General features: G+C 53.5%; 1 protein-coding gene across 1 annotated transcript in view; it reads left to right on the top strand.

Annotated features, from left to right (window-relative positions):
- Positions 1 to 10,631: 10,631 nt before the first annotated feature.
- The window catches only part of HASPIN (histone H3 associated protein kinase), a gene marked incomplete at its 5' end in the record, with an annotated part of 89,823 nt that continues 80,869 nt past the window's right edge, over positions 10,632 to 19,585 (top strand). The window contains 2 exons of the mRNA XM_075261806.1: positions 10,632 to 10,714; positions 10,797 to 11,003. Coding sequence (XP_075117907.1) covers positions 10,632 to 10,714; positions 10,797 to 11,003 — 290 coding nt within the window. The remainder of the gene's footprint in view (positions 10,715 to 10,796; positions 11,004 to 19,585) is intronic.

Here is a 19,585-nt window from a genome sequence, read left to right as displayed (position 1 = left end):
GGTATATAGTGTCAGTCAGGTGTTCAGTGCTGCCCCCTGCTGGGCTCTGACCCTTCCCCAGTCCTGTAGGGGGCAGCACACACTGTAATGCTTAGCAGTAGGTATATAGTGTCAGGTGTTCAGTGCTGCCCCCTGCTGGGCCCTGACCCTTCCCCAGTCCTGTAGGGGGCAGCACACACTGTAATGCTTAGCAGTAGGTATATAGTGTCAGTCAGGTGTACAGTGCTGCCCCCTCCTGGGCCCTGATCCTTCCCCAGTCCTGTAGGGGGCAGCACACACTGTAATGCTTAGCAGTAGGTATATAGTGTCAGGTGTTCAGTGCTGCCCCCTGCTGGGCTCTGACCCTTCCTCAGTCCTGTAGGGGGCAGCACACACTGTAATGCTTAGCAGTAGGTATATAGTGTCAGTCAGGTGTACAGTGCTGCCCCCTGCTGGGCCCTGACCCTTCCCCAGTCCTGTAGGGGGCAGCACACACTGTAATGCTTAGCAGTAGGTATATAGTGTCAGTCAGGTGTACAGTGCTGCCCCCTGCTGGGCTCTGACCCTTCCCCAGTCCTGTAGGGGGCAGCACACACTGTAATGCTTAGCAGTAGGTATATAATGTCAGGTGATCAGTGCTGCCCCCTGCTGGGCTCTGACCCTTCCTCAGTCCTGTAGGGGGCAGCACACACTGTAATGCTTAGCAGTAGGTATATAATGTCAGGTGATCAGTGCTGCCCCCTGCTGGGCTCTGACCCTTCCCCAGTCCTGTAGGGGGCAGCACACACTGTAATGCTTAGCAGTAGGTATATAATGTCAGCCAGGTGTACAGTGCTGCCCCCTGCTGGGCTCTGACCCTTCCCCAGTCCTGTAGGGGGCAGCACACACTGTAATGCTTAGCAGTAGGTATATAATGTCAGCCAGGTGTACAGTGCTGCCCCCTGCTGGGCTCTGACCCTTCCCCAGTCCTGTAGGGGGCAGCACACACTGTAATGCTTAGCTGTAGGTATATAGTGTCAGTCAGGTGTACAGTGCTGCCCCCTGCTGGGCTCTGACCCTTCCCCAGTCCTGTAGGGGGCAGCACACACTGTAATGCTTAGCAGTAGGTATATAATGTCAGGTGTACAGTGCTGCCCCCTGCTGGGCTCTGACCCTTCCCCAGTCCTGTAGGGGGCAGCACACACTGTAATGCTTAGCAGTAGGTATATAGTGTCAGTCAGGTGATCAGTGCTGCCCCCTGCTGGGCTCTGACCCTTCCCCAGTCCTGTAGGGGGCAGCACACACTGTAATGCTTAGCAGTAGGTATATAGTGTCAGGTGTACAGTGCTGCCCCCTGCTGGGCTCTGACCCTTCCCCAGTCCTGTAGGGGGCAGCACACACTGTAATGCTTAGCAGTAGGTATATAGTGTCAGTCAGGTGTACAGTGCTGCCCCCTGCTGGGCTCTGACCCTTCCCCAGTCCTGTAGGGGGCAGCACACACTGTAATGCTTAGCAGTATGTATATAGTGTCAGTCAGGTGTACAGTGCTGCCCCCTGCTGGGCTCTGACCCTTCCCCAGTCCTGTAGGGGGCAGCACACACTGTAATGCTTAGCAGTAGGTATATAATGTCAGGTGTACAGTGCTGCCCCCTGCTGGGCTCTGACCCTTCCCCAGTCCTGTAGGGGGCAGCACACACTGTAATGCTTAGCAGTAGGTATATAGTGTCAGTCAGGTGTTCAGTGCTGCCCCCTGCTGGGCTCTGACCCTTCCCCAGTCCTGTAGGGGGCAGCACACACTGTAATGCTTAGCAGTAGGTATATAATGTCAGTCAGGTGTACAGTGCTGCCCCCTCCTGGGCCCTGATCCTTCCCCAGTCCTGTAGGGGGCAGCACACACTGTAATGCTTAGCAGTAGGTATATAGTGTCAGTCAGGTGATCAGTGCTGCCCCCTGCTGGGCTCTGACCCTTCCTCAGTCCTGTAGGGGGCAGCACACACTGTAATGCTTAGCAGTAGGTATATAATGTCAGGTGTTCAGTGCTGCCCCCTGCTGGGCTCTGACCCTTCCCCAGTCCTGTAGGGGGCAGCACACACTGTAATGCTTAGCAGTAGGTATATAATGTCAGGTGATCAGTGCTGCCCCCTGCTGGGCTCTGACCCTTCCCCAGTCCTGTAGGGGGCAGTACACACTGTAATGCTTAGCAGTAGGTATATAGTGTCAGTCAGGTGTACAGTGCTGCCCCCTGCTGGGCTCTGACCCTTCCCCAGTCCTGTAGGGGGCAGCACACACTGTAATGCTTAGCAGTAGGTATATAGTGTCAGGTGTACAGTGCTGCCCCCTGCTGGGCTCTGACCCTTCCCCAGTCCTGTAGGGGGCAGCACACACTGTAATGCTTAGCAGTAGGTATATAGTGTCAGTCAGGTGATCAGTGCTGCCCCCTGCTGGGCTCTGACCCTTCCCCAGTCCTGTAGGGGGCAGCACACACTGTAATGCTTAGCAGTAGGTATATAGTGTCAGTCAGGTGTACAGTGCTGCCCCCTGCTGGGCCCTGACCCTTCCCCAGTCCTGTAGGGGGCAGCACACACTGTAATGCTTAGCAGTAGGTATATAGTGTCAGGTGTACAGTGCTGCCCCCTGCTGGGCCCTGACCCTTCCCCAGTCCTGTAGGGGGCAGCACACACTGTAATGCTTAGCAGTAGGTATATAGTGTCAGTCAGGTGTTCAGTGCTGCCCCCTGCTGGGCTCTGACCCTTCCCCAGTCCTGTAGGGGGCAGCACACACTGTAATGCTTAGCAGTAGGTATATAATGTCAGTCAGGTGTACAGTGCTGCCCCCTGCTGGGCTCTGACCCTTCCCCAGTCCTGTAGGGGGCAGCACACACTGTAATGCTTAGCAGTAGGTATATAGTGTCAGGTGTACAGTGCTGCCCCCTGCTGGGCCCTGACCCTTCCCCAGTCCTGTAGGGGGCAGCACACACTGTAATGCTTAGCAGTAGGTATATAGTGTCAGTCAGGTGTTCAGTGCTGCCCCCTGCTGGGCCCTGACCCTTCCTCAGTCCTGTAGGGGGCAGCACACACTGTAATGCTTAGCAGTAGGTATATAGTGTCAGTCAGGTGTACAGTGCTGCCCCCTGCTGGGCCCTGACCCTTCCCCAGTCCTGTAGGGCGCAGCACACACTGTAATGCTTAGCAGTATGTATATAGTGTCAGGTGATCAGTGCTGCCCCCTGCTGGGCTCTGACCCTTCCCCAGTCCTGTAGGGGGCAGCACACACTGTAATGCTTAGCAGTAGGTATATAGTGTCAGGTGATCAGTGCTGCCCCCTGCTGGGCTCTGACCCTTCCCCAGTCCTGTAGGGGGCAGCACACACTGTAATGCTTAGCAGTAGGTATATAGTGTCAGGTGTACAGTGCTGCCCCCTGCTGGGCCCTGACCCTTCCCCAGTCCTGTAGGGGGCAGCACACACTGTAATGCTTAGCAGTAGGTATATAATGTCAGGTGATCAGTGCTGCCCCCTGCTGGGCTCTGACCCTTCCTCAGTCCTGTAGGGGGCAGCACACACTGTAATGCTTAGCAGTAGGTATATAGTGTCAGTCAGGTGTACAGTGCTGCCCCCTGCTGGGCTCTGACCCTTCCCCAGTCCTGTAGGGGGCAGCACACACTGTAATGCTTAGCAGTAGGTATATAATGTCAGGTGTACAGTGCTGCCCCCTGCTGGGCTCTGACCCTTCCCCAGTCCTGTAGGGGGCAGCACACACTGTAATGCTTAGCAGTAGGTATATAATGTCAGTCAGGTGATCAGTGCTGCCCCCTGCTGGGCCCTGACCCTTCCCCAGTCCTGTAGGGGGCAGCACACACTGTAATGCTTAGCAGTAGGTATATAATGTCAGTCAGGTGATCAGTGCTGCCCCCTGCTGGGCCCTGACCCTTCCCCAGTCCTGTAGGGGGCAGCACACACTGTAATGCTTAGCAGTAGGTATATAATGTCAGTCAGGTGTACAGTGCTGCCCCCTGCTGGGCCCTGACCCTTCCCCAGTCCTGTAGGGCGCAGCACACACTGTAATGCTTAGCAGTAGGTATATAATGTCAGGTGTTCAGTGCTGCCCCCTGCTGGGCTCTGACCCTTCCCCAGTCCTGTAGGGGGCAGCACACACTGTAATGCTTAGCAGTAGGTATATAGTGTCAGTCAGGTGTACAGTGCTGCCCCCTGCTGGGCTCTGACCCTTCCCCAGTCCTGTAGGGGGCAGCACACACTGTAATGCTTAGCAGTAGGTATATAATGTCAGGTGTACAGTGCTGCCCCCTGCTGGGCTCTGACCCTTCCCCAGTCCTGTAGGGGGCAGCACACACTGTAATGCTTAGCAGTAGGTATATAGTGTCAGTCAGGTGTTCAGTGCTGCCCCCTGCTGGGCTCTGACCCTTCCCCAGTCCTGTAGGGGGCAGCACACACTGTAATGCTTAGCAGTAGGTATATAATGTCAGTCAGGTGTACAGTGCTGCCCCCTGCTGGGCTCTGACCCTTCCCCAGTCCTGTAGGGGGCAGTACACACTGTAATGCTTAGCAGTAGGTATATAGTGTCAGTCAGGTGTACAGTGCTGCCCCCTGCTGGGCTCTGACCCTTCCCCAGTCCTGTAGGGGGCAGCACACACTGTAATGCTTAGCAGTAGGTATATAATGTCAGTCAGGTGTACAGTGCTGCCCCCTGCTGGGCCCTGACCCTTCCCCAGTCCTGTAGGGGGCAGCACACACTGTAATGCTTAGCAGTAGGTATATAGTGTCAGGTGTACAGTGCTGCCCCCTGCTGGGCTCTGACCCTTCCCCAGTCCTGTAGGGGGCAGCACACACTGTAATGCTTAGCAGTATGTATATAGTGTCAGGTGTACAGTGCTGCCCCCTGCTGGGCTCTGACCCTTCCCCAGTCCTGTAGGGGGCAGCACACACTGTAATGCTTAGCAGTAGGTATATAGTGTCAGTCAGGTGATCAGTGCTGCCCCCTGCTGGGCTCTGACCCTTCCCCAGTCCTGTAGGGGGCAGCACACACTGTAATGCTTAGCAGTAGGTATATAGTGTCAGTCAGGTGTACAGTGCTGCCCCCTGCTGGGCTCTGACCCTTCCCCAGTCCTGTAGGGGGCAGCACACACTGTAATTCTTAGCAGTAGGTATATAATGTCAGGTGTACAGTGCTGCCCCCTGCTGGGCTCTGACCCTTCCCCAGTCCTGTAGGGGGCAGCACACACTGTAATGCTTAGCAGTAGGTATATAGTGTCAGTCAGGTGTTCAGTGCTGCCCCCTGCTGGGCTCTGACCCTTCCCCAGTCCTGTAGGGGGCAGCACACACTGTAATGCTTAGCAGTAGGTATATAATGTCAGTCAGGTGTACAGTGCTGCCCCCTGCTGGGCTCTGACCCTTCCCCAGTCCTGTAGGGGGCAGTACACACTGTAATGCTTAGCAGTAGGTATATAGTGTCAGTCAGGTGTACAGTGCTGCCCCCTGCTGGGCCCTGACCCTTCCCCAGTCCTGTAGGGGGCAGCACACACTGTAATGCTTAGCAGTAGGTATATAGTGTCAGGTGTACAGTGCTGCCCCCTGCTGGGCTCTGACCCTTCCCCAGTCCTGTAGGGGGCAGCACACACTGTAATGCTTAGCAGTATGTATATAGTGTCAGGTGTACAGTGCTGCCCCCTGCTGGGCTCTGACCCTTCCCCAGTCCTGTAGGGGGCAGCACACACTGTAATGCTTAGCAGTAGGTATATAGTGTCAGTCAGGTGATCAGTGCTGCCCCCTGCTGGGCTCTGACCCTTCCCCAGTCCTGTAGGGGGCAGCACACACTGTAATGCTTAGCAGTAGTTATATAGTGTCAGTCAGGTGTACAGTGCTGCCCCCTGCTGGGCTCTGACCCTTCCCCAGTCCTGTAGGGGGCAGCACACACTGTAATGCTTAGCAGTAGGTATATAGTGTCAGTCAGGTGTTCAGTGCTGCCCCCTGCTGGGCTCTGACCCTTCCCCAGTCCTGTAGGGGGCAGCACACACTGTAATGCTTAGCAGTAGGTATATAGTGTCAGGTGTACAGTGCTGCCCCCTGCTGGGCTCTGACCCTTCCCCAGTCCTGTAGGGGGCAGCACACACTGTAATGCTTAGCAGTAGGTATATAATGTCAGTCAGGTGATCAGTGCTGCCCCCTGCTGGGCTCTGACCCTTCCCCAGTCCTGTAGGGGGCAGCACACACTGTAATGCTTAGCAGTAGGTATATAATGTCAGTCAGGTGTACAGTGCTGCCCCCTGCTGGGCTCTGACCCTTCCCCAGTCCTGTAGGGGGCAGCACACACTGTAATGCTTAGCAGTAGGTATATAGTGTCAGTCAGGTGTTCAGTGCTGCCCCCTGCTGGGCCCTGACCCTTCCCCAGTCCTGTAGGGGGCAGCACACACTGTAATGCTTAGCAGTAGGTATATAGTGTCAGTCAGGTGTTCAGTGCTGCCCCCTGCTGGGCCCTGACCCTTCCCCAGTCCTGTAGGGCGCAGCACACACTGTAATGCTTAGCAGTAGGTATATAGTGTCAGGTGATCAGTGCTGCCCCCTGCTGGGCTCTGACCCTTCCCCAGTCCTGTAGGGGGCAGCACACACTGTAATGCTTAGCAGTAGGTATATAGTGTCAGTCAGGTGTACAGTGCTGCCCCCTGCTGGGCTCTGACCCTTCCCCAGTCCTGTAGGGGGCAGCACACACTGTAATGCTTAGCAGTAGGTATATAATGTCAGCCAGGTGTACAGTGCTGCCCCCTGCTGGGCTCTGACCCTTCCCCAGTCCTGTAGGGGGCAGCACACACTGTAATGCTTAGCAGTAGGTATATAGTGTCAGTCAGGTGTACAGTGCTGCCCCCTGCTGGGCCCTGACCCTTCCCCAGTCCTGTAGGGGGCAGCACACACTGTAATGCTTAGCAGTAGGTATATAGTGTCAGTCAGGTGTTCAGTGCTGCCCCCTGCTGGGCTCTGACCCTTCCCCAGTCCTGTAGGGGGCAGCACACACTGTAATGCTTAGCAGTAGGTATATAGTGTCAGTCAGGTGTACAGTGCTGCCCCCTGCTGGGCTCTGACCCTTCCCCAGTCCTGTAGGGGGCAGCACACACTGTAATGCTTAGCAGTAGGTATATAGTGTCAGGTGATCAGTGCTACCCCCTGCTGGGCTCTGACCCTTCCCCAGTCCTGTAGGGGGCAGCACACACTGTAATGCTTAGCAGTAGGTATATAATGTCAGGTGATCAGTGCTGCCCCCTGCTGGGCTCTGACCCTTCCTCAGTCCTGTAGGGGGCAGCACACACTGTAATGCTTAGCAGTAGGTATATAGTGTCAGTCAGGTGTACAGTGCTGCCCCCTGCTGGGCTCTGACCCTTCCCCAGTCCTGTAGGGGGCAGCACACACTGTAATGCTTAGCAGTAGGTATATAATGTCAGGTGTTCAGTGCTGCCCCCTGCTGGGCTCTGACCCTTCCCCAGTCCTGTAGGGGGCAGCACACACTGTAATGCTTAGCAGTAGGTATATAGTGTCAGTCAGGTGTACAGTGCTGCCCCCTGCTGGGCTCTGACCCTTCCCCAGTCCTGTAGGGGGCAGCACACACTGTAATGCTTAGCAGTAGGTATATAATGTCAGGTGATCAGTGCTGCCCCCTGCTGGGCCCTGACCCTTCCCCAGTCCTGTAGGGGGCAGCACACACTGTAATGCTTAGCAGTAGGTATATAGTGTCAGTCAGGTGTACAGTGCTGCCCCCTGCTGGGCTCTGACCCTTCCCCAGTCCTGTAGGGGGCAGCACACACTGTAATGCTTAGCAGTAGGTATATAGTGTCAGGTGTACAGTGCTGCCCCCTGCTGGGCTCTGACCCTTCCCCAGTCCTGTAGGGGGCAGCACACACTGTAATGCTTAGCAGTAGGTATATAGTGTCAGTCAGGTGTACAGTGCTGCCCCCTGCTGGGCCCTGACCCTTCCCCAGTCCTGTAGGGGGCAGCACACACTGTAATGCTTAGCAGTAGGTATATAATGTCAGGTGTTCAGTGCTGCCCCCTGCTGGGCTCTGACCCTTCCCCAGTCCTGTAGGGGGCAGCACACACTGTAATGCTTAGCAGTAGGTATATAATGTCAGGTGTACAGTGCTGCCCCCTGCTGGGCCCTGACCCTTCCCCAGTCCTGTAGGGGGCAGCACACACTGTAATGCTTAGCAGTAGGTATATAGTGTCAGTCAGGTGATCAGTGCTGCCCCCTGCTGGGCTCTGACCCTTCCCCAGTCCTGTAGGGGGCAGCACACACTGTAATGCTTAGCAGTAGTTATATAGTGTCAGTCAGGTGATCAGTGCTGCCCCCTGCTGGGCTCTGACCCTTCCCCAGTCCTGTAGGGGGCAGCACACACTGTAATGCTTAGCAGTAGGTATATAATGTCAGGTGATCAGTGCTGCCCCCTGCTGGGCTCTGACCCTTCCTCAGTCCTGTAGGGGGCAGCACACACTGTAATGCTTAGCAGTAGGTATATAGTGTCAGTCAGGTGTACAGTGCTGCCCCCTGCTGGGCTCTGACCCTTCCCCAGTCCTGTAGGGGGCAGCACACACTGTAATGCTTAGCAGTAGGTATATAGTGTCAGGTGTACAGTGCTGCCCCCTGCTGGGCCCTGACCCTTCCCCAGTCCTGTAGGGGGCAGCACACACTGTAATGCTTAGCAGTAGGTATATAGTGTCAGTCAGGTGTTCAGTGCTGCCCCCTGCTGGGCTCTGACCCTTCCCCAGTCCTGTAGGGGGCAGCACACACTGTAATGCTTAGCAGTAGGTATATAATGTCAGTCAGGTGTACAGTGCTGCCCCCTCCTGGGCCCTGATCCTTCCCCAGTCCTGTAGGGGGCAGCACACACTGTAATGCTTAGCAGTAGGTATATAATGTCAGGTGTTCAGTGCTGCCCCCTGCTGGGCCCTGACCCTTCCCCAGTCCTGTAGGGGGCAGCACACACTGTAATGCTTAGCAGTAGGTATATAATGTCAGGTGTTCAGTGCTGCCCCCTGCTGGGCTCTGACCCTTCCCCAGTCCTGTAGGGGGCAGCACACACTGTAATGCTTAGCAGTAGGTATATAGTGTCAGTCAGGTGTACAGTGCTGCCCCCTGCTGGGCTCTGACCCTTCCCCAGTCCTGTAGGGGGCAGCACACACTGTAATGCTTAGCAGTAGGTATATAATGTCAGTCAGGTGTACAGTGCTGCCCCCTCCTGGGCCCTGATCCTTCCCCAGTCCTGTAGGGGGCAGCACACACTGTAATGCTTAGCAGTAGGTATATAATGTCAGGTGTTCAGTGCTGCCCCCTGCTGGGCCCTGACCCTTCCCCAGTCCTGTAGGGGGCAGCACACACTGTAATGCTTAGCAGTAGGTATATAATGTCAGGTGTTCAGTGCTGCCCCCTGCTGGGCTCTGACCCTTCCCCAGTCCTGTAGGGGGCAGCACACACTGTAATGCTTAGCAGTAGGTATATAGTGTCAGTCAGGTGTACAGTGCTGCCCCCTGCTGGGCTCTGACCCTTCCCCAGTCCTGTAGGGGGCAGCACACACTGTACTGCTTAGCAGTAGGTATATAGTGTCAGTCAGGTGTACAGTGCTGCCCCCTGCTGGGCCCTGACCCTTCCCCAGTCCTGTAGGGGGCAGCACACACTGTAATGCTTAGCAGTAGGTATATAGTGTCAGGTGTACAGTGCTGCCCCCTGCTGGGCTCTGACCCTTCCTCAGTCCTGTAGGGGGCAGCACACACTGTAATGCTTAGCAGTAGGTATATAGTGTCAGTCAGGTGATCAGTGCTGCCCCCTGCTGGGCCCTGACCCTTCCCCAGTCCTGTAGGGGGCAGCACACACTGTAATGCTTAGCAGTAGGTATATAATGTCAGGTGTACAGTGCTGCCCCCTGCTGGGCTCTGACCCTTCCCCAGTCCTGTAGGGGGCAGCACACACTGTAATGCTTAGCAGTAGGTATATAATGTCAGTCAGGTGTACAGTGCTGCCCCCTGCTGGGCTCTGCTGGCTGCACGTTTGTTACGTGTTGTGGGCATGCTCGGTGACCTATCCAGGAGGTGACATATGGCACCCCCCCCCCTTTTTTTGAGTTGACTCTTACTCCAGGATTTTAGGATGTTTTTATATGTGTATATATATATATATATATATATATATATATATATATATATATATATATATATATATATATAGCCTCCTCTTATGGGGTGTGTGTAACAGACCTCCCACCCCCCCCCCCCAGCTCTGCACCTCATGTCATAGTTTGTTTCTCCCCCCTGAGCAATCTGTATTGGTACTTGTACTGTCAGGTGGGCGGTGTCAGACAAGGGGGTGGGATTAATCTCTCTCTGCCACTGGCTGCATCTGAATCTGCCCCTCCTCCGCCTACCTGACATTGCATAGTGTAAATAACACATCAGGCTCTAAACCTACCGGCTCTTATTACTCAGGAATGGCGGGGGCGAGAGGAGAAGTTCCAGCTGAGCTTAGCAGATAAGGACCTGCTTTGGTAGAGGGAGTGAAAGGTCTTCTTAGAAGATAAAAACTTGCTTCAGATAATTGGGCGTTTTCTTGGGGCGGGGTTAACCCTTTATTTGCTGGGTGGTTGTTACTGCTGCTCTTTGACCCTTTGTCCGTCTCTTCCTCTCAGTTGAAGCCGGATCTCCTAGCAGTCACCCAGTGAGAAGAAGAAATGGAGGGAATGTGTCCCTGAGCTCCCACAACTCCTCTCTGGTAATGGCGCCCCCCGGGGGTTGTCTTAGCTTTGGTTTGGGGGTCCGGGCTGTGTAACCTCCCGCCATCTTTCTGTCCTTAGCTCCTGCTGTCGCCCTTCCAGTCTCATCTCTGCGCTCAGGAGCTGACGGATGCCGAGAAGGTTTTTGCTGAATGTCAGCAGGACAAGCCCATCCCGTTCTATGAGTGCCTGAGCCGAGATCAGCTCTGCTGCTGCCACAAAGTGGGGGAAGGGGTGTACGGGGAAGTGTTCCGGACGCTGCGAGGCGGGCAGCACGTGGCGCTGAAGGTCAGTACTGCTGACTTGGTATTATTAGTTATAATATGTTCCACAGTGCTGTACACGCAGTGTCCCATGATAAGGGGCGGGGGTCTCCCCAATGCTTGGATTTATTTTCTAGATGGGGAGAGGAGGCCTCAGCGGGAATAACGGGGCTCTGGGGGCCACAGGAGTGGGGGGTGGAAAAGCTCAGCTAGTATTTCAGGAGGCGGAATGTCCCGAATAGATCTCACAGTCTGAGGTGTGGGACAGGGGAAGGGTTCTAGGACTAACCAGTATATGAGGAGGAGTGTCCCGAATAGATCTCACAGTCCGAGGTGTGGGACAGTGGAAGGGTTCTAGGACTAACCAGTATATGAGGAGTGTCCCGAATAGATCTCACAGTCCGAGGTGTGGGACAGGGGAAGGGTTCTAGGACTAACCGGTATATGAGGAGGAATGTCCCGAATAGATCTCACAGTCTGAGGTGTGGGACAGAGGAAGGGTTCTAAGACTAACCGGTATATGAGGAGGAGTGTCCCGAATAGATCTCACAGTCGGAGGTGTGGGACAGGGGAAGGGTTCTAGGACTAACCAGTATATGAGGAGTGTCCCGTATAGATCTCACAGTCCGAGGTGTGGGACAGGGGAAGGGTTCTAGGACTAACCGGTATATGAGGAGGAGTGTCCCGAATAGATCTCACAGTCGGAGGTGTGGGACAGGGGAAGGGTTCTAGGACTAACCAGTATATGAGGAGTGTCCCGAATAGATCTCACAGTCCGAGGTGTGGGACAGGGGAAGGGTTCTAGGACTAACCGGTATATGAGGAGGAGTGTCCCGAATAGATCTCACAGTCGGAGGTGTGGGACAGGGGAAGGGTTCTAGGACTAACCAGTATATGAGGAGTGTCCCGAATAGATCTCACAGTCCGAGGTGTGGGACAGAGGAAGGGTTCTAGGACTAACCAGTATATGAGGAGGAGTGTCCCGAATAGATCTCACAGTCTGAGGTGTGGGACAGAGGAAGGGTTCTAGGACTAACCAGTATATGAGGAAGAATGTCCCGAATAGATCTCACAGTCCGAGGTGTGGGACAGGGGAAGGGTTCTAAGACTAACCGGTATATGAGGAGCAATGTCCCGAATAGATCTCACAGTCCGAGGTGTGGGACAGGGGAAGGGTTCTAGGACTAACCAGTATATGAGGAGTGTCCCGAATAGATCTCACAGTCCGAGGTGTGGGACAGTGGAAGGGTTCTAGGACTAACCAGTATATGAGGAGTGTCCCGAATAGATCTCACAGTCCGAGGTGTGGGACAGGGGAAGGGTTCTAGGACTAACCAGTATATGAGGAAGAATGTCCCGAATAGATCTCAGTCTGAGGTGTGGGACAGGGGAAGGGTTCTAAGACTAAGCGGTATATGAGGAGCAATGTCCCGAATAGATCTCACAGTCCGAGGTGTGGGACAGGGGAAGGGTTCTAGGACTAACCAGTATATGAGGAGTGTCCCGAATAGATCTCACAGTCCGAGGTGTGGGACAGTGGAAGGGTTCTAAGACTAACCGGTATATGAGGAGCAATGTCCCGAATAGATCTCACAGTCCGAGGTGTGGGACAGGGGAAGGGTTCTAGGACTAACCAGTATATGAGGAAGAATGTCCCGAATAGATCTCACAGTCCGAGGTGTGGGACAGGGGAAGGGTTCTAGGACTAACCAGTATATGAGGAATGTCCCGAATAGATCTCACAGTCTGAGGTGTGGGACAGTGGAAGGGTTCTAGGACTAACCGGTATATGAGGAGCAATGTCCCGAATAGATCTCACAGTCCGAGGTGTGGGACAGTGGAAGGGTTCTAAGACTAACCGGTATATGAGGAGCAATGTCCCGAATAGATCTCACAGTCCGAGGTGTGGGACAGTGGAAGGGTTCTAGGACTAACCGGTATATGAGGAAGAATGTCCCGAATAGATCTCACAGTCCGAGGTGTGGGACAGTGGAAGGGTTCTAGGACTAACCGGTATATGAGGAGCAATGTCCCGAATAGATCTCACAGTCCGAGGTGTGGGACAGTGGAAGGGTTCTAGGACTAACCGGTATATGAGGAGCAATGTCCCGAATAGATCTCACAGTCCGAGGTGTGGGACAGTGGAAGGGTTCTAAGACTAACCGGTATATGAGGAGCAATGTCCCGAATAGATCTCACAGTCCGAGGTGTGGGACAGGGGAAGGGTTCTAGGACTAACCAGTATATGAGGAATGTCCCGAATAGATCTCACAGTCTGAGGTATGGGACAGGGGAAGGGTTGTAAGACTAACCGGTATATGAGGAATGTCCCAAATAGATCTCACAGTCTGAGGTGTGGGACAGGGGAAGGGTTCTAGGACTAACCAGTATATGAGGAGTGTCCCGAATAGATCTCACAGTCTGAGGTGTGGGACAGGGGAAGGGTTCTAGGACTAACCGGTATATGAGGAATGTCCCAAATAGATCTCACAGTCTGAGGTGTGGGACAGGGGAAGGGTTCTAGGACTAACCGGTATATGAGGAGGAGTGTCCCGAATAGATCTCACAGTCCGAGGTGTGGGACAGGGGAAGGGTTCTAGGACTAACCAGTATATGAGGAGTGTCCCGAATAGATCTCACAGTCTGAGGTGTGGGACAGGGGAAGGGTTCTAGGACTAACCGGTATATGAGGAAGAATGTCCCGAATAGATCTCACAGTCCAAGGTGTGGGACAGTGGAAGGGTTCTAGGACTAACCGGTATATGAGGAGGAGTGTCCCGAATAGATCTCACAGTCTGAGGTGTGGGACAGTGGAAGGGTTCTAGGACTAACCGGTATATGAGGAGCAATGTCCCGAATAGATCTCACAGTCTGAGGTGTGGGACAGGGGAAGGGTTCTAGGACTAACCAGTATATGAGGAAGAATGTCCCGAATAGATCTCACAGTCCGAGGTATGGGACAGTGGAAGGGTTCTAGGACTAACCGGTATATGAGAAGGAGTGTCCCGAATAGATCTCACAGTCCGAGGTGTGGGACAGGGGAAGGGTTCTAGGACTAACCAGTATATGAGGAAGAATGTCCCGAATAGATCTCACAGTCTGAGGTGTGGGACAGGGGAAGGGTTCTAGGACTAACCGGTATATGAGAAGGAGTGTCCCGAATAGATCTCACAGTCCGAGGTGTGGGACAGTGGAAGGGTTCTAGGACTAACCGGTATATGAGAAGGAGTGTCCCGAATAGATCTCACAGTCCGAGGTGTGGGACAGGGGAAGGGTTCTAGGACTAACCAGTATATGAGGAAGAATGTCCCGAATAGATCTCACAGTCTGAGGTGTGGGACAGGGGAAGGGTTCTAGGACTAACCGGTATATGAGGAATGTCCCGAATAGATCTCACAGTCGGAGGTGTGGGACAGGGGAAGGGTTCTAGGACTAACCGGTATATGAGGAGCAATGTCCCGAATAGATCTCACAGTCCGAGGTGTGGGACAGTGGAAGGGTTCTAGGACTAACCGGTATATGAGGAGGAGTGTCCCGAATAGATCTCACAGTCCGAGGTATGGGACAGGGGAAGGGTTCTAGGACTAACCGGTATATGAGGATAGTCCCGAATAGATCTCACAGTCCGAGGTGTGGGACAGGGGAAGGGTTCTAGGACTAACCGGTATATGAGGATAGTCCCGAATAGATCTCACAGTCCGAGGTGTGGGACAGGGGAAGGGTTCTAGGACTAACCGGTATATGAGGAGTGTCCCGAATAGATCTCACAGTCCAAGGTGTGGGACAGGGTAAGGGTTCTAGGACTAACCGGTATATGAGGAGGAATGTCCCGAATAGATCTCGCAGTCCGAGGTATGGGACAGGGGAAGGGTTCTAGGACTAACCGGTATATGAGGATAGTCCCGAATAGATCTCACAGTCCGAGGTGTGGGACAGGGGAAGGGTTCTAGGACTAACCAGTATATGAGGAGGAGTGTCCCGAATAGATCTCACAGTCCGAGGTGTGGGACAGGGTAAGGGTTCTAGGACTAACCGGTATATGAGGAGGAATGTCCCGAATAGCTCTCACAGTCCGAGGTATGGGACAGGGGAAGGGTTCTAGGACTAACCAGTATATGAGGAATGTCCCGAATAGATCTCACAGTCCGAGGTGTGGGACAGGGGAAGGGTTCTAGGACTAACCGGTATATGAGGAGGAGTGTCCTGAATAGATCTCACAGTCTGAGGTGTGGGACAGGGGAAGGGTTCTAGGACTAACCGGTATATGAGGAGCAATGTCCCGAATAGATCTCACAGTCCGAGGTGTGGAACAGGGGAAGGGTTCTAGGACTAACCAGTGTATGAGGAATGTCCCGAATAGATCTCACAGTCCGAGGTATGGGACAGGGGAAGGGTTCTAGGACTAACCGGTATATGAGGAGGAGTGTCCCGAATAGATCTCACAGTCCGAGGTGTGGGACAGGGGAAGGGTTCTAGGACTAACCAGTATATGAGGAAGAATGTCCCGAATAGATCTCACAGTCCGAGGTATGGGACAGTGGAAGGGTTCTAGGACTAACCGGTATATGAGAAGGAGTGTCCCGAATAGATCTCACAGTCCGAGGTGTGGGACAGGGGAAGGGTTCTAGGACTAACCAGTATATGAGGAAGAATGTCCCGAATAGATCTCACAGTCTGAGGTGTGGGACAGGGGAAGGGTTCTAGGACTAACCGGTATATGAGGAATGTCCCGAATAGATCTCACAGTCGGAGGTGTGGGACAGGGGAAGGGTTCTAGGACTAACCGGTATATGAGGAGCAATGTCCCGAATAGATCTCACAGTCCGAGGTGTGGAACAGGGGAAGGGTTCTAGGACTAACCAGTGTATGAGGAATGTCCCGAATAGATCTCACAGTCCGAGGTATGGGACAGGGGAAGGGTTCTAGGACTAACCGGTATATGAGGATAGTCCCGAATAGATCTCACAGTCCGAGGTGTGGGACAGGGGAAGGGTTCTAGGACTAACCAGTATATGAGGAGTGTCCCGAATAGATCTCACAGTCCGAGGTGTGGGACAGGGTAAGGGTTCTAGGACTAACCGGTATATGAGGAGGAATGTCCCGAATAGATCTCACAGTCCGAGGTATGGGACAGGGGAAGGGTTCTAGGACTAACCGGTATATGAGGATAGTCCCGAATAGATCTCACAGTCCGAGGTGTGGGACAGGGGAAGGGTTCTAGGACTAACCAGTATATGAGGAGGAGTGTCCCGAATAGATCTCACAGTCCGAGGTGTGGGACAGGGTAAGGGTTCTAGGACTAACCGGTATATGAGGAGGAATGTCCCGAATAGCTCTCACAGTCCGAGGTATGGGACAGGGGAAGGGTTCTAGGACTAACCAGTATATGAGGAATGTCCCGAATAGATCTCACAGTCGGAGGTGTGGGACAGGGGAAGGGTTCTAGGACTAACCGGTATATGAGGAGGAGTGTCCTGAATAGATCTCACAGTCTGAGGTGTGGGACAGGGGAAGGGTTCTAGGACTAACCGGTATATGAGGAGCAATGTCCCGAATAGATCTCACAGTCCGAGGTGTGGAACAGGGGAAGGGTTCTAGGACTAACCAGTGTATGAGGAATGTCCCGAATAGATCTCAGTCCGAGGTATGGGACAGGGGAAGGGTTCTAGGACTAACCGGTATATGAGGAGGAGTGTCCCGAATAGATCTCACAGTCCGAGGTGTGGGACAGGGGAAGGGTTCTAGGACTAACCAGTATATGAGGAAGAATGTCCCGAATAGATCTCAGTCCGAGGTATGGGACAGTGGAAGGGTTCTAGGACTAACCGGTATATGAGAAGGAGTGTCCCGAATAGATCTCACAGTCCGAGGTGTGGGACAGGGGAAGGGTTCTAGGACTAACCAGTATATGAGGAAGAATGTCCCGAATAGATCTCACAGTCTGAGGTGTGGGACAGGGGAAGGGTTCTAGGACTAACCGGTATATGAGGAATGTCCCGAATAGATCTCACAGTCGGAGGTGTGGGACAGGGGAAGGGTTCTAGGACTAACCGGTATATGAGGAGGAGTGTCCTGAATAGATCTCACAGTCTGAGGTGTGGGACAGGGGAAGGGTTCTAGGACTAACCGGTATATGAGGAGCAATGTCCCGAATAGATCTCACAGTCCGAGGTGTGGAACAGGGGAAGGGTTCTAGGACTAACCAGTGTATGAGGAATGTCCCGAATAGATCTCACAGCCCGAGGTATGGGACAGGGGAAGGGTTCTAGGACTAACCGGTATATGAGGAGGAGTGTCCCGAATAGATCTCACAGTCCGAAGTGTGGGACAGGGGAAGGGTTCTAGGACTAACCAGTATATGAGGAAGAATGTCCCGAATAGATCTCACAGTCTGAGGTGTGGGACAGGGGAAGGGTTCTAGGACTAACCGGTATATGAGGAATGTCCCAAATAGATCTCACAGTCCGAGGTGTGGGACAGTGGAAGGGTTCTAGGACTAACCAGTATATGAGGAGGAGTGTCCCGAATAGATCTCACAGTCTGAGGTGTGGGACAGGGGAAGGGTTCTAGGACTAACCGGTATATGAGGAGGAATGTCCCGAATAGATCTCACAGTCCGAGGTATGGGACAGGGGAAGGGTTCTAGGACTAACCGGTATATGAGGATAGTCCCGAATAGATCTCACAGTCCGAGGTGTGGGACAGGGGAAGGGTTCTAGGACTAACCAGTATATGAGGAGTGTCCCGAATAGATCTCACAGTCCGAGGTGTGGGACAGGGGAAGGGTTCTTGGACTAACCGGTATATGAGGAGGAGTGTCCCGAATAGATCTCACAGTCTGAGGTGTGGGACAGAGGAAGGGTTCTTGGACTAACCAGTATATGAGGAGGAGTGTCCCGAATAGATCTCAGTCTGAGGTGTGGGACAGGGGAAGGGTTCTAGGACTAACCGGTATATGAGGAGGAGTGTCCCGAATAGATCTCACAGTCCGATGTGTGGGACAGGGTAAGGGTTCTAGGACTAACCGGTATATGAGGAGGAATGTCCAGAATAGCTCTCACAGTCCGAGGTATGGGACAGGGGAAGGGTTCTAGGACTAACCAGTATATGAGGAATGTCCTGAATAGATCTCAGTCTGAGGTGTGGGACAGGGGAAGGGTTCTAGGACTAACCGGTATATGAGGAGGAGTGTCCCGAATAGATCTCACAGTCCGAGGTGTGGGACAGGGTAAGGGTTCTAGGACTAACCGGTATATGAGGAGGAGTGTCCCGAATAGATCTCACAGTCGGAGGTGTGGGACAGGGGAAGGGTTCTAGGACTAACCGGTATATGAGGAGGAGTGTCCTGAATAGATCTCACAGTCCGAGGTGTGGGACAGGGGAAGGGTTCTAGGACTAACCGGTATATGAGGAGCAATGTCCCGAATAGATCTCACAGTCCGAGGTGTGGGACAGGGGAAGGGTTCTAGGACTAACCGTTATATGAGGAGCAATGTCCCGAATAGATCTCACAGTCCGAGGTATGGGACAGGGGAAGGGTTCTAGGACTAACCGGTATATGAGGAGCAGTGTCCCGAATAGATCTCACAGTCCGAGGTGTGGGACAGGGGAAGGGTTCTAGGACTAACCGGTATATGAGGAGGAGTGTCCCGAATAGATCTCACAGTCTGAGGTGTGGGACAGGGGAAGGGTTCTAGGACTAACCGGTATATGAGGAGTGTCCTGAATAGATCTCACAGTCTGAGGTGTGGGACAGGGGAAGGGTTCTAGGACTAACCAGTATATGAGGAGTGTCCTGAATAGATCTCAAAATCCGAGGTATGGGACAGGGGAAGGGTTCTAGGACTAACCGGTATATGAGGAGCAATGTCCCGAATAGATCTCACAGTCCGAGGTATGGGACAGGGGAAGGGTTCTTGGACTAACCGGTATATGAGGAGGAGTGTCCCGAATAGATCTCACAGTCTGAGGTGTGGGACAGAGGAAGGGTTCTAGGACTAACCGGTATATGAGGAGGAGTGTCCCGAATAGATCTCAGTCTGAGGTGTGGGACAGGGGAAGGGTTCTAGGACTAACCGGTATATGAGGAGGAGTGTCCCGAATAGATCTCACAGTCCGAGGTGTGGGACAGGGTAAGGGTTCTAGGACTAACCGGTATATGAGGAGGAATGTCCCGAATAGCTCTCACAGTCCGAGGTATGGGACAGGGGAAGGGTTCTTGGACTAACCGGTATATGAGGAGGAGTGTCCCGAATAGATCTCACAGTCCGAGGTGTGGGACAGGGGAAGGGTTCTAGGACTAACCGGTATATGAGGAGCAATGTCCCGAATAGATCTCACAGTCCGAGGTGTGGGACAGGGCAAGGGTTCTAGGACTAACCGGTATATGAGGAGCAATGTCCCGAATAGATCTCACAGTCCGAGGTATGGGACAGGGGAAGGGTTCTTGGACTAACCAGTATATGAGGAGGAATGTCCCGAATAGATCTCACAGTCTGAGGTATGGGACAGGGGAAGGGTTCTAGGACTAACCAGTATATGAGGAATGTCCCGAATAGATCTCACAGTCTGAGGTATGGGACAGGGGAAGGGTTCTAGGACTAACCA

This window comes from Leptodactylus fuscus, unplaced genomic scaffold, assembly GCF_031893055.1.
Source record: "Leptodactylus fuscus isolate aLepFus1 unplaced genomic scaffold, aLepFus1.hap2 HAP2_SCAFFOLD_411, whole genome shotgun sequence".
Classification (NCBI taxonomy): Eukaryota; Metazoa; Chordata; class Amphibia; order Anura; family Leptodactylidae; genus Leptodactylus; species Leptodactylus fuscus.
The sequence above is the reverse complement of the archived record's forward strand: the minus strand, read 5'-3'. Positions and strand labels throughout refer to the sequence as shown.